At 40.2% G+C, this 18237-nt stretch overlaps 1 protein-coding gene across 1 annotated transcript in view; it reads left to right on the top strand.

The window, feature by feature from the left end:
* Positions 1 to 15874, top strand: part of LOC147651861 (uncharacterized) — a 55683-nt gene extending 39809 nt beyond the window's left edge. Inside the window, exons 11-14 of the mRNA XM_086900487.1 lie at positions 982 to 1024; positions 2217 to 2336; positions 12744 to 12872; positions 15095 to 15874. Coding sequence (XP_086756613.1) covers positions 982 to 1024; positions 2217 to 2336; positions 12744 to 12872; positions 15095 to 15303 — 501 coding nt within the window. The 3' untranslated portion in view covers positions 15304 to 15874. The remainder of the gene's footprint in view (positions 1 to 981; positions 1025 to 2216; positions 2337 to 12743; positions 12873 to 15094) is intronic.
* Positions 15875 to 18237: the final 2363 nt, after the last annotated feature.

Genomic DNA, 18237 nt, shown 5'->3' with positions numbered 1-18237 from the left:
TAACACAAGAAGTGCATCAGGATCCAATTGACACATTCTTAAGTGAGCTGAATTGCAGTGGGCCTTTCACAATAGCTTTGGTTATAAATTCAAAGGAGAGAGAATGTTCTACCTCCTTCTGTGGAGCACACAGGATTTCATAATGGATTATACCTGGTACCTACAGATACTTCTTTGTGCTATTGCCAGGTTATATCTTAGGAGGAATTCAAGGCTGAATCACTGCAATTATTAACAGCACTATTGTTTCCTTCATGGCCCCTGGACACAATTACCCCATACAGACTCTGCCAAAGATAAGGAGATACATACCTTTTCTTTTCAGGCATCCTCTGACCTTGCCCTTCTCTTAGGAGGCTGTTTTGTAGGGTGATGTAGGGTCTAATTAAATCAAAAGAGGAGCTCTTTGGTAGCTAAATACCACTTCAGACAATCAAAGAAATATTTTATTTATTTTCATTTTAAATTGGATTGTTAAAATTGTTAAAAAGAATTACTAGCTTTGAATGTCTTGATTTATGATCAGATTCTTTCCCAGCTTTGGAAACTCATAAAGTAAGACAAAATTTACTGGGGGCACGTGGTGTATGAAGAAGCTTTTGCACAGGGAGTGACAGAGATGCCTGGAATTTTATGAAAATGAAGATACTGAGCTATCAGCATGCCTGATTAATTAACACTTGTTTATGTTCTGTTTCTTTCAACCATATTTCAACACCCTAGATCTGATTCTAATAAAAACCCTTTGAGAGTTTTTTTCCTTCCACACACTTAACTCATGATTGCAAAAATCATTACCACTTTTGATTATAATCTTTAATTAGCAGGAAAATATATGTGTTGAATTATTTAGTTAGTGTTCATTTTCATCGTGATGTTTTGACAGCCTTTGCATTAATAAATCTTTCATAGACCCGAAGACCCTGGATAGCCTTAGATGCAGTTGTCTAAGGATTTCTCTTAAACACTTTTCTTTCCAAGGACCTTAAAGCACAGTGTGCTACCCAGGATTTTTCACTCCCAGGTGAGTTTCCTGATCACTAGCCTGTCTCTTCTGCTCACTTTATAGCTTAATGAATTTTTAAGAGCTTTCCTTCTCAAAATGAGAGGAGGAGGTAACATTTCGGCATAGCCTGTCATGCAAGAGTGGTTGTGTGGCCTGAGGCCAAATCCATCACTTGTCTGCTGCATGGCTTTCTGGGTTGGTTCTGGGTTTTCTCAATTGGATTTCCAAGGAGGAAGACTTTGATTTTAGCTTATTCTTTACAGTGTTATCAAAGGACCCTTTACCTGCCTTTCAGAAGTGCCTCAGGGCTTCCATGCTTGATCTGGAATCCCTTTTCTGTTAAATCCACATTTTTGGTGGGTGGGAACATTGGTTCAGATTCTCAGAAGGGCCTCAACATCTCTGCCATGGCCTTTAGGGTTTTAGACAGCAGAAGGTAAAGGTGTTCTGTGGTTTGATCCATTTATGTAAAGCGAAGTCTGTAACCTGCAAAGAGCTTCAGATGGGAAAATATCTGGTTTCCTGCACAGAACCACATTAGACCCAATGGGGGTCCCTGCCAAGTTGTAACGTAAGAAAAAAATCCTTTTAGACTGGGCCTAGACTTGTTATTTAAGACACATGATGAGATATGTATGATTTATATTAAGATTTCCCTGTTAGTTCAGCTCTAAGCTTGCTATCCCAGCCAGCATGAGTACAGCAGCCAGTGAACTGGAGTTCTGTGTTCTCAAATTTTCTGACAACATTTGAATCTATCAAGACTTTAGCCTGTAGATGGGATGCTGAGTTTAAGGTTTAGCCTGATTACTGGCTTGATATGTTTTTCTATTCAATCTGATGAAATGTCTGTGTCTATAATTGCAAGCATCGCGGGCAGTTATTTCTAAATGAATGTAATTTATTAATTTTAATGAGCAAATAAGCACCTAACCACTATGGAAAGAGATGTTACCCAAATCTTTAAATAATAATAATAAATAATACAGACTCAATGGAGATCTCAGACTGAAGTAATTGCCCTATGTGCCATTATGCCCATACAATAAACAATTTAAAGCTGTTTAAAATGCTTCCTGTCACCACTGTGGAGGAGAAATAATTTTGCATGGTTCATTTGTTGCGGTACTTAGTTTTCTTTGTGGCTTTTGGAAAGAGTGATTTTTGTCAGAAAAATGACTATAGCAAGACTGTGTTATTACATGTTTAGTTTCCATTAGGAAATTCTCAATCCAAATCAAACAAGAATCAATGCAGCGGAGGAGTGCTTGCAATGGAATAGCACAATTTGTTCAGAGCAGGGTGGTGCTGACCATCCATCTGGAAACTGGTAAGTTTCAAAAGATGTTTGAATTATGCAAGAGTGTATTACTAATAACGAACTCTGTGAACTTGTTCTGAACAAACCCCAGAACTCTGACAGATAACCTGAGACCAAATCATAAAGTTTGTTAAAAAAGAAGTTAGCAATGAGAAGTAGGGATCTCTCTTTAGGGAGTTTCCTTTGGACGTCTTCTGATTAACTCTTAACCAAATGTCCAAACTCCTCAAAAAAAAAACAAACCCACAAAACAACCTAACTTTAAAAAAAAAAAAAAGCTAAAGTGAAATTCAGACATTCTGCTTCCAAGATCAGACATTCTGCTTCCAAGAGTATCCACTCAGGATTTTATTGCAATTCAATAACTTCGCTTAAAATATTTATTCAAATTGATTCTCCTGGTTGTCCCTCCATTTCAATGTCCTCTAATGAATGCAGAAATATGAGTATTGATAGAAGAAATAACAGGTAGATAGAGATTCTTAGAGTGTTACGGTGTTAATTTAAACAGTGTCAGTCTTTCTTGCACAGTTTGAGTAACTTATAATATTCCTAGAGCCAAACCACTTTTTGAGGCATCCTTGAATACAAGATGCTGCATCTCAAGGACTTGTCACCAGACTTGCATCCTGACAAATTAATCTTTTCAATTCCTTTTGCAGCTTGTCAACTTTTTATGCTGGTCTTTTCACTTAATGAGTTGTTTATACACATCACCCTTCATTTAACTTCAATAAGATGTTTAAACTGTGGTATTATCTATTTTTTTAAGGGACTTTCTAGTCTGGCATCTCTGTAAGGTTAGAAAGGATTAAAATGGTATTCCTGACAAGAAAAATGATTAGTACAAGGCTCTTTAGAAGGCACTTCTGTGTTCAAAGTACTGGTATCATTATGTCTGCTGAGATGACTCAACACAGCATCAGAAATGCAGAAACTGTGAGGAGTTACCGAATTTCTACTTTCTGTTGCACTCTGTAAGCCCACAGAGCGCTGGGAAGTGAAGGAAATATCTAGTCAGAGCAAAGATTTATTGGACAAATGCAGTACTTTGTTTTGAAAAACTAGAAAATAAGTGAGCATAACAAAGAAATGTCCCCAAACCTGAATCTTCCTCCTAAGCAGCAGTTAAGCACTTTGACTGGTGAGCAGAGCAGAAGGAAATCAGTTAATATGGCATCAACCCTGAACAACAGGGGAATCAGAGTATCTTCACTAGGGGAGATAAAAGAGTGCAAAGAAGTAAGAAGAGCTTTTTGTGGGTTTGTCTCTGGGCTTCATATATTCCATGTGTAAGAGATGTGAGAGGGAGAATTATCAACTCTGAGTACACCTCTGAAGAGCATTTCCACTTCTGCTCTGAATCTCACCCTGATTACCTGCACACTAATCCAGACTGGTGTGTCATCACCACCCAATGTCTCCCCAGCTTGCAGAGCAAATGGGATTCTTACAGCACTGCCTCCCTGTTTCCCTCCCCTCCTTGCCCATAAAGTCCCATAAAAGGGCCCAGAGCCACTCTTCTTGGTGGTTCTTGGTGTGAGCCCTTCTGCTGTGGTCCTCTTCTGGGCCTCCCCCAGGGAGCTCTTTGGTGCTCCAACAGGGAAGGTGATCATCTTCCCATGCAGCTGGAATTGGGAGGGGTGAGGGATGAGTGGACAGAGATCCCAACCCCACAGACAATCCCAGCACCTGGCAGCCCCCTTGTCCCTGCTCTGTGCTCCTGGATAACATGGAAAGCCCTTCACCCTTCTGCTTGAGCCAGTGCATTTGCTCCCTGCTGCTGTTCCACCTATCATATTCCTGTGGTGGCTCTCCCAGCACTTGTGGTATGAAACCCTTGGCTGCTGGGTACAGTAGAAGAGGAATTGGTGAACTGGAGTGAAAGAAGTCAAGTTTAATGTCTGTGAAAAGCAGAGCAGGAAAAATGAGATCAGAGGATGGAGATAAGGAGTGATCTCCTGGATTGTGGAGTACACTACTGACATAGGCAAACAAAGAAAAAATCCATTAATTCAAGAGGAAGCAACTAAAACCAAGTTAATGGAAGATAAACTGATTGATTATTAGTTACATGTATATAACCTATACTGCTATAATTAGATTAATTGATAAATTAGAAGTAACCTCTATTTATTAAAATGTAGTCAAATTTTAAGTCTCTAGTGAGTTTGCTAATAAATTTTTTTGCCTGATAATCACAAATCTTCCTAAATTTTAGCTTAAAGCAATTACTGACCACATTTAGGCAGTTTCATCTCCCTTTAGAGAGGAGTGTATGTTTTGAGTGGGTACAATGGCACTGTCAGCTGTACCCTGTGCACCCCAAGTGCAAAGGTGTAAGAGGTTACCTGTCCCTTCTCTCCCAGGGTGCTTGAATCAGCAGCTCAGCTCTGAGAGGGCTGGGCTGACAACCTGTTATCTTTTGTCAGGACATTGAGTACAGCCTTATATCCCCTTAGCCTGTTTCTTTTGAGGACAAATTAACCCTGGACTCTTTAAATTTGTGCATTCTATTAGTATGACAAAATATAAAGATGTTTTGTACCCTGTTATGGAGGAGAGTCCACCTGCCAGCTCTACAACTTGACTTTCCTAGTTCCTGGTGTGACAAGTTGCAGCTCTTGGTCTCTTTCAGAGGTGGAAATCCATAAAAGAACCAGGAGGTGGTTGTGATTGTGGCCGATATCTCAGTAGGCATTTCCTGTCCATGAATGACTGCCCTAAAACACGTTGCAGCATTTGACCTGTCATCTTGTGAGTAGCAAGCTCTTATTTATTCAGCTGACATGTGGGGCTCTAAGCCTATCCCCTGGCATTTCCAGGATATTTAATAGTGACAATAATTATTATAATCCTTCCATTCAGTAGCAGGCTTGTAGCCTACTCTTTCCATTGACATAGTTGATCCAAGTGCAGAATAAGTCACATGTAAACAGCTGGACTGAAAAACCACCCACAGATGTTGCTTAATAGGAGCCTGAGTAAGTCCACCCACTGCTGGTACATTTAGTCCTTCTAGAGGAGGCAGGTGAATAATCTAGGGAATTTTCCAGTTCAGCCCTTACAGATATGAATCATTAATGTTTAGTGGAAAAAAATTATGCCCTTTATACCCATGGGGGAAAAAGACCACAGACAGGGAAAAAAGGGTGAGAACATCTGGGAGACAGCTCACAAGCAGAAAGTATCCAATTTTTCTTTACACCAAAGCTAGCTGCTGGATTTCACTATGAGAAATAACACAGAAGCCTCTCCCAGTACTCTGGAATATTTTTTCAAGTCTTACTTGGAGCATTCATGTTGTCTGCAAGATAGGTTCAGAGGTATTAGGCTCTGAATCAGAGGAAATAATTGTGTACTTCTACTACTGGTGGCTCTGGGAGGTGTCCTGCTCTAGTTCTGCTTGAGTGAAATGGTGAACTTGGAGCTTGTATGTCCCTTGCTGTGCTTCTCTCTTTGTCCATTGCCCTCCTTTCACACCTGGGCAGACTTTGCCTGCCATAGGGTGAAAGAACACAGCACCAGGGGTACTAACCCGTGCTGAACAGAAAAAGGTCCACTGGCTTGTTTTCAGAAAAGAAGAGGCTTCTAGGACAAAGCCCAAAAAAGTCATTCACACACAGAACCCCATAGCCCTGAGACAGTGCTGAAAATGGCTAAGTAAATAATAGCCTGAGAAAAAAAGAGAAGCTACCTTTTTTTACTCTTTTGCATTTTTACTCATTGCCTTTCTGAATCTTTTCCAAAATGAGAGCATTTTGTAAAGGTAGAGAGACTAAAACCTCAATGAGTCAAGCCATTGCAATGGGGAGAGTTCTGGAACGGCCATCCCAAACCTCATTTTTGAATGTGAACTTTGATCCAAAAGCCATTAGCTTTTTGACAGTACTGGAACATCACCTGAACTGTGTGACCTTGGAGAATCAGGTTCTTTTGCAAACTGGCATTTTCTGCTTGTTGTGCAGCAGTCCTGTGCTGCTGTAAACTGGCTGGGTGTGTGACTCAAGACCATTTCTTCTTTACTATAGTTCTCTCTCTTGGTATTTTGTTCTTACTTCAAAAAAGAGCATTTAAGAAAAGAAACAGAAAGAAAAGGGCATTTCAGTTTTGATTAGTGTGATTTGCTAGAGAGATGACAGGCTGTGGGGCTTCTGGCTGGTCCCCACAAGGTGTGTTCAATGCAATTAGTCACAGCGAAACATAAATAATCAGATCTGAACTGTTCCCACTGCCATGACCAGAAAACATGCAGCAGCCTCCTCTGGGGAAATGGCATTTTTCCTAGCATTTACAACACCCCTGGCAAGGTGGTTCCTGCTTCTGCCCAGAGCTCTTAGTTATGGAGCTATGAGCTTCACTTGGCGTTAACCAAGAGCTGAGTAAGGCATATTTTCTTGGGATTGTTGACTTCTCAAGGAGGTAAGACAGCATTTTAATTGCTTATCTATTTTTGTTGGAGTGAATATCCTTTTCCTGAAAAAACTAAAAAAAAACAAACCCCAAACCCCCTAAAATAAAATAATAAAAAATATCTCTTGTTACATTTTTAAAGCCAAAATTAAAATCCTCCTGGGAAAAACACTTGACTCTGGGGATGAGGAATGGGTTGTTTTGTTTCCTCAGTTAGGCCAACTGTTTTGGAATATTCATTCAATGACTTGCCTCTGCTTTTTGTCAAACAAGTGGGAGAATATTAACTCCAGCCCTGAGCCATTTTGGGGTCTGGCGTGGGACTGCTGGGAAATATCTAAGGAGAATCAATGGCAGCTGCCTGAATGCAGGGTAACATTATTAATACTGTTTTGGGGAAAAATCCCCACAAAGTAAGATTACTTCAACAAAAACATTACTGTGTTGGGAAAAGAAGAAAAATTTTCATCGACCAATTGTTTTTGAAGCAAGTATTAGACTTTGTAATTTGATAAAAAAGAAAAGATGAACCTTTAGACAAGACTAACAACAACGAACTAGTAGAAAAATCATACAGGGCAGACCTAGGTGGATTTGACTGCTCTTGCCATGCTTGTTACACCCCTCCATGGACTTTGCAAATAAGGCAGTTTGCAAATAATTCAGTGCCTTGAAGCCCTTAGATTGGAGATGTGACATTCTAAGGAAAGAACAGCAGATGGAGGTTGAAATTAAAAAAAAACCAAACCAAACCAAAACCAAAAACTCTTAAAAAAAAACTAAAACACTATACTGACAGATTTTTATGTACCTGAAGAAATGACCAATTTGGTATTCTGTTGCTTGAAGGCCTACTCCAACAACCTGAACTTATAAGAGTAAAGTTTCCTCTTCAAATATGCAAATTTCCCTTAATCATAAGATTCTACAATATCAAACTTTTCTCCTTTAACTAGCTTCAGTACAAATAAAATCAAACCTCTTTTAACAGCAGTATCTCTGAGAACAACAGGTTATAGTCTCTTTACATTAAATTCTTAGGCTTTCCGGGTGGGAAACATTTTGATCTGTAGTTTCCTGACATATCTTCTAACCAGTTTGTCCTCAGCAAAACACATGAATTCTATGTGTCATGTTTCATCAGCAAATTAATGAGGACATGAAAGACCAGCATCAACATATCATAAAAAATGCAAAAGCATTGAACACTTAATTACAGCTTGAGCTGTTCCAAAAGGCTCAGTAGCTGAAAGGGTTGAAGAGGTACAGTTTCTAGGACTGGCTGTCTAAATCACACATAATTTACTGAGATCTGTTGCTATCAGTGATGGTGAAATGAAGATGAAATGAATAAATCCCCTGTTGGCACAGATGTACAGGAGAGTGTCTGATGCAGAACAAACACCAATGTTTTACCTGGCAGGTGCAGTTCATGGTCACGTGCCTTGAGGCACAGCCTGAGTGTGTTTAGTCTGGTCTTTCAGGAAACAACTAACAGAACGAGAGAAAATAACCTCAAGTTTCAACAGAGGAGTCTTAGACTGGGTATTAAGAAAAATTTCTTCAGTGAAAGAGTTGTTGGACATAGGAACAGGCAAAGTGGTGGAATCACTCTTCCTGGAAACGTCCAAAAAAAGTGTGGATTTGGCCCTTGGAGACATGGCTTAATGGTAACATGGTGGTGCTATGTTAGACTCAATGATCTTAGAGGTCTTTTCCAACCTTAATAATTTTGTAGTTCTGTGAAACAGTAAGTTCCACCTCAGATGTGCCTCAAAGCATGTGTTAGATGGGAGGGATTGCTTCCACACATGAGAGGCAAGATGCTGTGCAGGACCTGTTCCAGGGTGCTGATGGTGGGTTTTCAGTGGGTGTTGTTTAACATCTTCATATGGACTGAGAGGATCAAATCCCACCACACTTCAGCCTTAAATGCGTGACTGAGCCTGTGGTTTGACTGAGCTACTGTCTTTAGCAGTTCTGAGGGAGGAAATTTCCACAGCAAATATGAAGTAAAATATATTAGTTTAACTCTCCTCAATACTGTGATTTACTCCTTACTTGTAAAGTCCTTGGAAAGGTAGAATGCTTATAGTGTCTCAAATGTTAGAAAGTAATTTATTAAATTGAGAAACCTCAATTCTGGAGCCCACAGAGGCACCTGCAAGAATTTTCTAGGATCCTGCTCTACCCCAGGGAATCATGATGGCTGCAAAATTTCTTCCAGGATCCCAAAGGAAGGAGTTTATTGAGGAAACCCAGAGGAAAGCAGGGGTCTTTGCTTTCACCATAAATAAACTCAGAACAAAGAAGGACGTGCCACTCCTGAGGATACGGAAGGGAAATGGGAACTTTGCTAGAATTTTTAAGAGATTTTTTAGGAAAAGGATGCAGGGTGAATAAGACCATCATGCATTGTAACTGCACATGGAAGCAGCATGCTCACATCACTGGGGGAAGCTGTTGTCTAGTTTGGGAAGGGAATGTGTGTCAGGAACTTGCTGCTGACTTCACATGGAGTGGAAATGCAAGGGAGGGAAGTTGAAGCAAGTCTTTCTGCTTGGATGGGGGAAGCCAAACAGAAGTGCTGGAGTGTGTGCTGACAAAATGCTGACAAAATCTGGGAGATGTTAGAGGGAGTGACAAGCTGTTCAGTGTACCCTCTTCACACGGTATGTTTCCAGTTTGGCTGAAGTGGTTTTTGGATGTGTGGGGACACAGCTATGGCCACCCTCTCGCAGGCCCATCAACAGCATGAATTGTAAATTAGGTTTTCTGGGACAACACAGCTGTGCTCAGCTCTGTGTCAGGAACAGATAAAAATCTGTCTCTTGGCTCCACGCATGTGACAGCCTTCAAGGAGGCTGAGGGAAGGTAAGTAGGGGCTGTCAAAGAAGCCTTTATTCTCTGGTACTTTGCCTTTTTGCCCTGTGAGCATTTTTTACTGCATTCCCTCCATTACCTCAGAAGCTTTCAACTCTCAAAAACAATTTAGTCATTTTTCTAACTTCAAGAAATTTGGGCTTGATTGCCTTATTTCATGGCTTCCTTGTAGGTTCCTAAATGTTCTCCCTGCAAAAAACAGTATAGTTCATTTTTGAGCCCGTAAAGGAGTGTTGCAGAGTATTTTTATATAAGCCAGATTAATGGTTTTAGAAGACGATGCATTTATCATAAGACAGCATTTTGGCAGCAAAGTGAGCTTCAGTGAGCAGTTGTTTTCAATCTTGTCACGCATTTTCGAAGAGCCAACCTGAATTTCCTCTTGAATTTGGAGTTTTAAAAAATCATGACTCAATCCCATGCTAAGAAGAAAAAAAAGACAAAAAGAAAAACCACCCAACAGCTTAGAAGTATGTATTTTTGATAGAATAAAAGAAAAGATTTTTAGAATTCCTTCTCTGTCTATGTCCTCTTCAATTGCAATTACTCTTGGTGGAGTTAAATTAATCACATAGAGAGATTTATGCATTAAAAATGAACACCCTGAAATTTAAGTTAAACAGAAACTGTAAAAGTTAGAAGACAAATATTAATTTAGTATTTTTGGGGGGTCACATAATGGAGTTTCTATTTCAAATAGTTCATATTTGCTCTCAGCACTTGATAAGAAGATACAGCATTTCATTCTGTATAAGCTACAAGCAAAGAAATTGTTCCAATGACAAAAAAAATCCAACACCAAATAGCTGTAAATTATTTATCACTGCCATTCTATTTCAGATCAGAAGTCCAATAAGCTATCCAGTGATTGCCTGCAATATGTCCCTTAGGAGCTCACAGGGATGGCAATGAGCCACCTCATGCTAGAGGAGGAGCAGAGCAGGAATTCTTTCCCTTAATGACTGTAGTTCTGTGAACTGCAGTGTGTGAACTCAGCTGGACTTTGAATGATAGACTTTCCTAAAAATGACTTTTTGGTATTGTAGTGAATTCAGAAAATTCAAGGTTGCTCTTTAGTACATTCCTTTTTTCTATTTTTGTTTATCTCTAGATGAAGCCCAAGACTGCTAGTCCATTATGCATCCACAGTGCTCAGTGGAACATATTTGAAACTAAAGAGTGTTAAAAATCTGACAGCAGAAAGACCAAGTTTGGAGCAGAACACAGTGGTGTTCTTATGGGGACAATTAACACCTAAAACATGGGGGTATGGTTCTTTAGCAATAAAAAAAAGAAGTGTGTAAAACAGACCAGGAGGTCTATGAGAGAAAATTTCTATTTCAGCAGCAAGCTCTGGGGCTGTGCTAGTGGTCACGTACACCAGAAAGGAGATGTGTTTCATTATGAGCTTCCATGTATTTTGCTTTTATAATGCAACATCCTGAAAGGTGATCAGGCTAGAAAAGTGTAAGAGCCAGAGGAGACAGAATGACAGTGTTCATATTCTGGTTTCCCCTCCCTCTCCCTTGGCCAGTGTGTTTTGCCTGGCTGGATCAAATACCTCTGAAGTGTAGGTACTGTTTGCCGCGGTGTTCCCTGGCACAGAGGTCCATGGCACAGCTGGGGTGGAATCTATAGTGTTGTACCCTACTGAAGTCAGAGCCTTTCCCACAGAGAATATTCTTCTGGATGCTAGGAGCTTTGGGGATTAGAAACATTAATATTATGACTTTAAGTAGAAACATGTTTAGCTGTGAGGGAGGAAACACCATAGCAGTGACCTTGGACTGTGAAAGTCCCTTCTGAGTGCCACAGAGCCCAGGGCTGAGACAGGGAGGATGTGGCAGACTCCCTGGGGATTCCTCCGTGAAGCTGAAAGGGAAAAGCGTTCTGTTTCAGCTTCCACAACAGACTTTGACAGATGGAGAGGTAAAAAAGGCTGCCCCACTTTCACATGTGAAAAGTCCGCAGTGATCTGGAAAATGTCAGGAGGCTGTTCCTGGAGAACACAAGGGACAGAGAATACTTCTCATCCCACTCTCTTCAAGGTGCCCAGCAGCAAGAACTGGAGGGTTTCTGTTCCCTCATTGCTGTCAATAATTCCTTCCCTTCCTCCCTACCCTGAGGTTAGAGCAGCCAGAGCATCAGGATCAATCTTTCTCCTCAAAACATCCAGAACTGGACCATAACCATGCAAACTGCAGGATGCTGACACATCACAGAGTACCTTGCCCAAGAGAAATTTTGTTCTTTATTCCCTTTCAGCCAAACTAGATTTTTATCCTAAAATACATGTTTTTATCTCTTCTAAAATCCCTTTTTGTGGTCATGTTTTAGATGTGAAAGTAGGTGGCTGCATTTTGCTTAACAGATGTGTGTTTCCTTGTCTATGGGCTGTGGATTTGCTGCAGGGAGTCGGAAAACTGTGGTCACATAGCAACTGTATATTAACTAAAGCTTTTGAGAGTTGCTGAGATTAAAGTTTCAATAGTGTTCAGTGTGCTGGTCAATGTGCTGATCTGCGCATATCCTGCTTTGTTTTGTATTACCTGTCAAATGAGGAACTAGGATTTTGCAATAATTATCATTGTTATTGTGGGAATTGCATAGAAATTAAAGGTCATCTAGAAAAAACAAACAAACAAACAAAAAAATCCAGCCTCAAAAAGAGAAGACAGCCATGAAAGCATATAGTACTAGGAAGCTGAAAAAGCCCCAAAGCTAAACATTAATATTCTCCATGGAAACTAGACACAGGGGTTACAATGTATTTGGTGACTTTACTGGGTTCTACTTACTGTTCTCCGAACTGAAAACAAATGCAAATCACTCGGGGAGCAAGTAACCATCCAAGGTTCCATTCCTGTCGCTCCCTTTCTTGTAATTTCTCTTTCAAACCTGAATGCTTGCTTTGCAGAATTTATTATTAGCAGATGTACCTCAGTCTGGGGAGAATGTTGCGGGAAGGGAACTATAGATACTTTTTTACTTGAATAAAATAATGTCTCTTTCTTGGCTCAGAGTGTCTTTAGGAACTTCATGTGGTATGGGAGGGTGTGAGAGTGAAATAGATCTGGTGATCTCTGAAAAATCACCTTGAAAAACCCATTTTATTTCCAGGCTGCACCATATTCAGCTCTGGCCTGTCCAGCATCCCTCAAAGTTCTGTTGCCAGTTTAAAGAAGAGGAAATGGTTAATACAGGTGATTGCAGTATCCACTGTGGAAGGCTGGCATTCAGTTAAAAGGGGTAAACCAACTCATTTTCATTTAATACCAGATATGCAGAAGCAGCTCAGATGTGTGTTGTTTTACTGGGGCTTTGCCAGACTTGGTAACCCCTAGCCATAATAATCCTAATAATAAAGTTTGCTGCTGAGTCAGTCCCGGTTCCCAGTGAGACAGTGAAGAAGTGTAGAGTAGATGCTGCACTGCTCCAGGGTGTGTTTGCCAATGGCCAGCAGAGAGAATCAGGGCAGATGCTTTTCTCTGCACTGAGAAGTACTGGGGAGGAGAGGAGAACTCTCAAACCAGAGCTGCTCTGCACTGGGTAAATGGCTTGAGAGCAGAGCTGCTGTCTGGCCCATGTAACCAAATGTCTTTTTGCAGAGCTCAGAGGGAGAAGAGGGGCAGGGCAGATCTCGTCTTATTGTGGGATCAAGGGTGCAAGTGTTTGAAATTTCTATACACAGATTCAGAAATGTTCCTGTGACACTATTTTTAGGAATTTTTTAAGCAGCTTCTCTCAGAGAGCAGTAAAGCCAGGATAATATTGAGATAGTTGGAATTCCTCATCTTATTTCATTTAATATGCTAGGTGGAATAGTTGCCGTTAACTTGCTGTGAGTTATTAACTCTCTTTTCCTAACTAGAAAAGAAACACAGGAGTTTTTTTACAACTTTCTGACAGATATTAAAACATGATAAAATGAAAATGGCTTCATGCTGGAATGCACTGGGACATTTCTCCTGAGAATGGAGTTGAGCAATGCAAAATTAATATTGATTTTATCACTGTTGCCTCCTCTAAGGAAAAAAGTCCTTGCAGATTTAAGAGAATGTTCTTTTTGTGTGGCAATCTTTTGGGAGTTGTGCTGCCTGTATTATCACTGTTGTCTCCTCTAAGGAAAAAAGTCCTTGCAGATTTAATAGAGTGTTCTTTTTGTGTGGCAATCTTCTGGGAGTTGTACTGCCTGTATTTAAAGTCTCTGAAGGTCCAAGTCTCTCATGACTGAATGGAGTCCTAAGCAATGATCAGCATGATTCAATATCTTAACAATTTAAGCTCTAAGAAAAGGAACCACAGTGAACATCTGAAGGCTTGCCTCAGAGCCCATTAGACATAATTACTCTTGGACCAGTCTTCATCCACATTGCCTTTCTCATGGTTATAGCTGTGGATGAAAACCTCTTGCAAGGCTTTGTGTTTCTCTCTTCTCCACAGTACTTTCAGTTGATCAAAAATTAAGCTTACAGAATAGAGCTTAGGGGGATTTTGGCCACCATGACACAACCTGAACAACATATGTTTGCACAAAGAATTTTCAAACTATAGTTTCTAAACACAAGAAAAGTTTTCCTGGTATCTCCAGCCCTGGATTTGTGTTCATGGATCACCAAGGTCTGCATCCTGCATGAACTGCAGCGAATATGGGGACGGGAACGAACAGAGCACAAACCAGAGTTAGGTAGATTACAGAGAGCTGTTATCTGACAGCATGACTGCTAGGGAAAGGAGGTCAAATCTGACATTCATTACCTCCTTCACACCCTATTAAATCAGTCTCTGTCTTTATTCTCAACTGTTTGTCTTTCCCCACCCACATTCCCCCTGACTCTATCATTATAATGAATAATTTAATGAGTATTTTTAAACTTCAACTATTATTGACTATTCCAAGCTTCCTACCTTATGATTTATGCAGTTTTCAGGGATTACTGTGTTTCTGTTCTGAGTGGCTTTTATAGGATTTATAAAGGACACAGGGAAGAAACAGTTGGTGTTTGCTGGTATAGTAAACTAACAATTCATTGAAAGTAGTGTAATTGATGGACTAGAAAATTTACAACAGTGAGTAAGAGGGACGAAGAGACCAGAGAGTGCTTGAGGGTTAAAAGCAGCAAAAAGACAGCAAATGAAGAGGAGCCATTTGTGGCATTCATGAGTTGAGAGATTGAAGGGCACTGAGATTGACTTGAAGGAATACATGGATGGAGCATCAATTATTTGTAGGGGTTTGAGAAAAAAAAATAAAAAATCAGTAAGGCTGGGAGTTGGACAGGGACAAGAGAGCATGGCTTGCATTTTAGATTCAGGGAATAGTCAAAATGAGATACTCAGGCTGTGGCTGATGGAAAAAACAGCAGCAGTTAGAAGAATGAGAGGAACAAAAAAGAATCAAAGCAGTTCTGAAGCAGAGAAATACTGAAGTTCAAATTACCCTCACCTAAACCTGTTTTGCTCTTTTTTAGTTTACAAGACAAATCATGAAAATGAAGTGTTTTCCTTGGAGCCACCCCAGGCCCAGAGAACAGTGACCCTGCAGAGCATTGGTGTGTGCAAGGCTCGGGACTCGGCGCTGCAGCCTGGAAGGATCTTGCACACAGCACCGGGCAGTGCCTCAGTGTGGCTTGGGAATCCTCCTGCTCTACTTGTCCACTTGCTCAGAGCACAGGATTAACAGAAAGGAGTCAAGTTTCTGTTTGCTTTCCCACTAGAGATGGTTTCTGAAGTTTCCAGTCTGGGATATTTGACATTTCAAGGACATCACAACATCCTGTTTCTCTTTCTATAACCCTATATGTTTTTTCTGTTTCTAGTAGCCACCCCCATTCTCTAAAGCTGTGGGAATTTCCTGTATTCCTGTACAGAAGATATGCTAGGAGTGAAGCTCCTAAGGAGGAAAACACAAAGAGCTGATGTTTCATTCTCTTCCTTATTTCCCTTCTCTTAGCTATTTGTCTTTCACCTCAGTAAATATTGATGAAACTGAATGCTGGAGAGGTGGGGTTCTCACTGTTAGTCATACTTAAAGATATCAATACACTTAATTTTCAAAATCCTACCCTATGTCCATTCTCCAACTGTGGCAAGTGTGCCACTTCTTTACTATTAGTGAACTAGATATTTTGATATTAAAAAAAAATTCAAACTTATAATTTTCACTTTTTTTTTTTATTTTCTCAGACAATTTGTAAAAAAACACCCCAAGATACAGTCAGAATAAATTTTTTTAAAGTCAGAAAAAAAAATATCCAGAACTGTGCTTTTGTTGTAGGAAAGCTATAAATGGGCATTCACTGTTTGTAGCAGGAAAATTGCATGAAATTTTACAAAAATAATAGAATTATAGAGACATGGGTAAATTAGGTACATGAGAAGGGATTAAAACAGCTTTCTCTCAGAGGAGAGTCACAGAGGAGTCTCACAGAGGAGTCAATGAGTACAGCTGTAATTGTGACCCAGGTAAAATAGTGTAGTTCAGTTAACAGAACTTTTTGATGAGACATCTCCAAGGACTTCTACAGTAACTAAGCTGTCATGGAATGAATGTGAATGTCCTCTCTTGAATTAACTGTCAAAAGATAAGAAACCAAATGAAGGAATAAATGGGCTGCCTTCTCATGGAGAGGCCATCAGGGGAGTCGTGCTACATCTGTGCTTGTCAACCTATTTCGAAATGGTCTGAAAAAGAAGCTGAATTCAACGCTAATGAGTGAGAGTATATGGAAAAAGCAAGCTATCAGCACCATGATGGAGAGACTGGCTCAAAAGGGCTTTGAACAGGCTCAGAAAAAGAACAGTCTAACTACAGCTATCAAACCCAACCAGACAAATACATCTTCCAAAACAACATCTCAAAGTCTCCATCAGAAGCTGAAACAGTTTAAGAGAGGAAAGGTATCCCTGTGGATATCCTTTCTGCTCCTTCCCTAGGTTTCTGCTACCATCTGTAGGATGCTGACTGGACTGACTCTAGTGAGGTGCTGGACCTTCTACAGTTCTCATCCTCTCATTCCTCCTCTACACAATTCTCCCTTCAGGGAATTAGAAAAAAAAATTAAAAATCAATGGGGTTAAAACAATTACATCAGTAAAAAAAATGCAGATGCTGTGACAGGCAGCCTTTCTTCAGAAACATCAAAAGTGCAATGGTATTAATAGAATCACTTAGGCCTGAGGAAATGGAAATGATCTGTCATTTACAAATAAATGGCGACTCAAGATTTGTAACTACTGGACTGCATAATATGGCCACAAAATGCTTCCACAAGCATTGTCCAGGAAATTATCACAGAAAATGCTTCCCCAAGCATGAGTCCAGAAAATTATTGCACAGCTGTAGCACAAGTACGGAGGAGATTAGAAGAGACTTTCAATAGATTTTTAGGTTCTCCATCTTTAAAAATACCTTTCATTCTCAATGCAGCTTGATTGCATATAGTAGCTGGCATGAAGGCAAGAAGCAGCTATAGCAAAGTCTTGGGAAGAAATTGCCAGCATATTTCTATATGCTGACAATGTAGCTGCAGGATGGAAAAAACTTTCAGTATCTGAATCACAGGAAGAAGGGCAGCATAACGATTCTGCAACCTTAAACAGAGGAGGAAGTCTTTGAAGTATATTATTCCCCCTGCCCTGAGTATTACAATTTTTATCATATTCAGTCCAAGAATCTCCTGGCTGTATCAATTAGAGTTTGATTATAAATAGGCAGAAAGAGTCTGTGGAGTCCTTTGACCAGCTGTGATGTCTGGTGCTTGCCCTCAGGCAGAGATACAAGCTGAGGGTGATGAATGTCTTGGGACACTATTTCCAAATTACTGGGACAATATATTGGCCAAGTGTATGGTGGTTAGATATACCCTTATCTGAAGAAAATATATATTTCCCTCTTACCCAAAGCAAGAAAGTTAATTATCAAGACAGATACTCTCCTCTTTCCCCTCTCCCCCTCAGTTAACTTAAATCTGGTCCAGGCTGAAGAGTGGATTGTCCCAGGCCTGGAAATGATCCTTAGATTTGTCTCCAAGAGCAGGATGCATCAATACAGGAGACACACAGGCTCCCATCTGGTATTGACAGATAGAAGAAAAGAGGATGTCATTGTAAAGAGAGCCCAGTTTCAATATGTTTTATGACCAACTCTTCTAATCCATCAATTTGCATGAATTAAATCCATGGAAATTCCACAATACAAATTTGGTGTTACAAGCTGGAATAAACTGGTCATGTCCTCAGTTGATCCTAATTAAAACTGAACAGAGGGTTTGCCCTGACTATGCAGATGTACTCTGGTGGAAAATTCAGCAGCATGCTTTTTGCTTGGCTTTGGGATTATGACATGTTAGATTTATTGGCTCATTTGCTACAGTAAATGAGAATCTCTGGCTTGAGCAGCCATTGATAGCTGAGTGGTGAATGGGCTGGCTGAGGAGCAGGACAGGAATGGAGAGAGAACATTTGTTCTGAAAGACAGAACACAGTCCTCACACGCTGTCCTAGTCCATCATGACTGTTTTCCACAGCCACTGGACATGATCAGCTTTGCCACTTGAAATGAACAAACAAAATTTTTTTCTTAAGTGAGAAGTGTTGTAATGAAAATAATCTG

Source organism: Cyanistes caeruleus, chromosome 8 (genome assembly GCF_971803275.1).
Source record: "Cyanistes caeruleus chromosome 8, bCyaCae1.hap1.1, whole genome shotgun sequence".
Classification (NCBI taxonomy): Eukaryota; Metazoa; Chordata; class Aves; order Passeriformes; family Paridae; genus Cyanistes; species Cyanistes caeruleus.
Note: the sequence above shows the minus strand (reverse complement) of the source record. Positions and strands in the feature narration are given on the sequence as shown.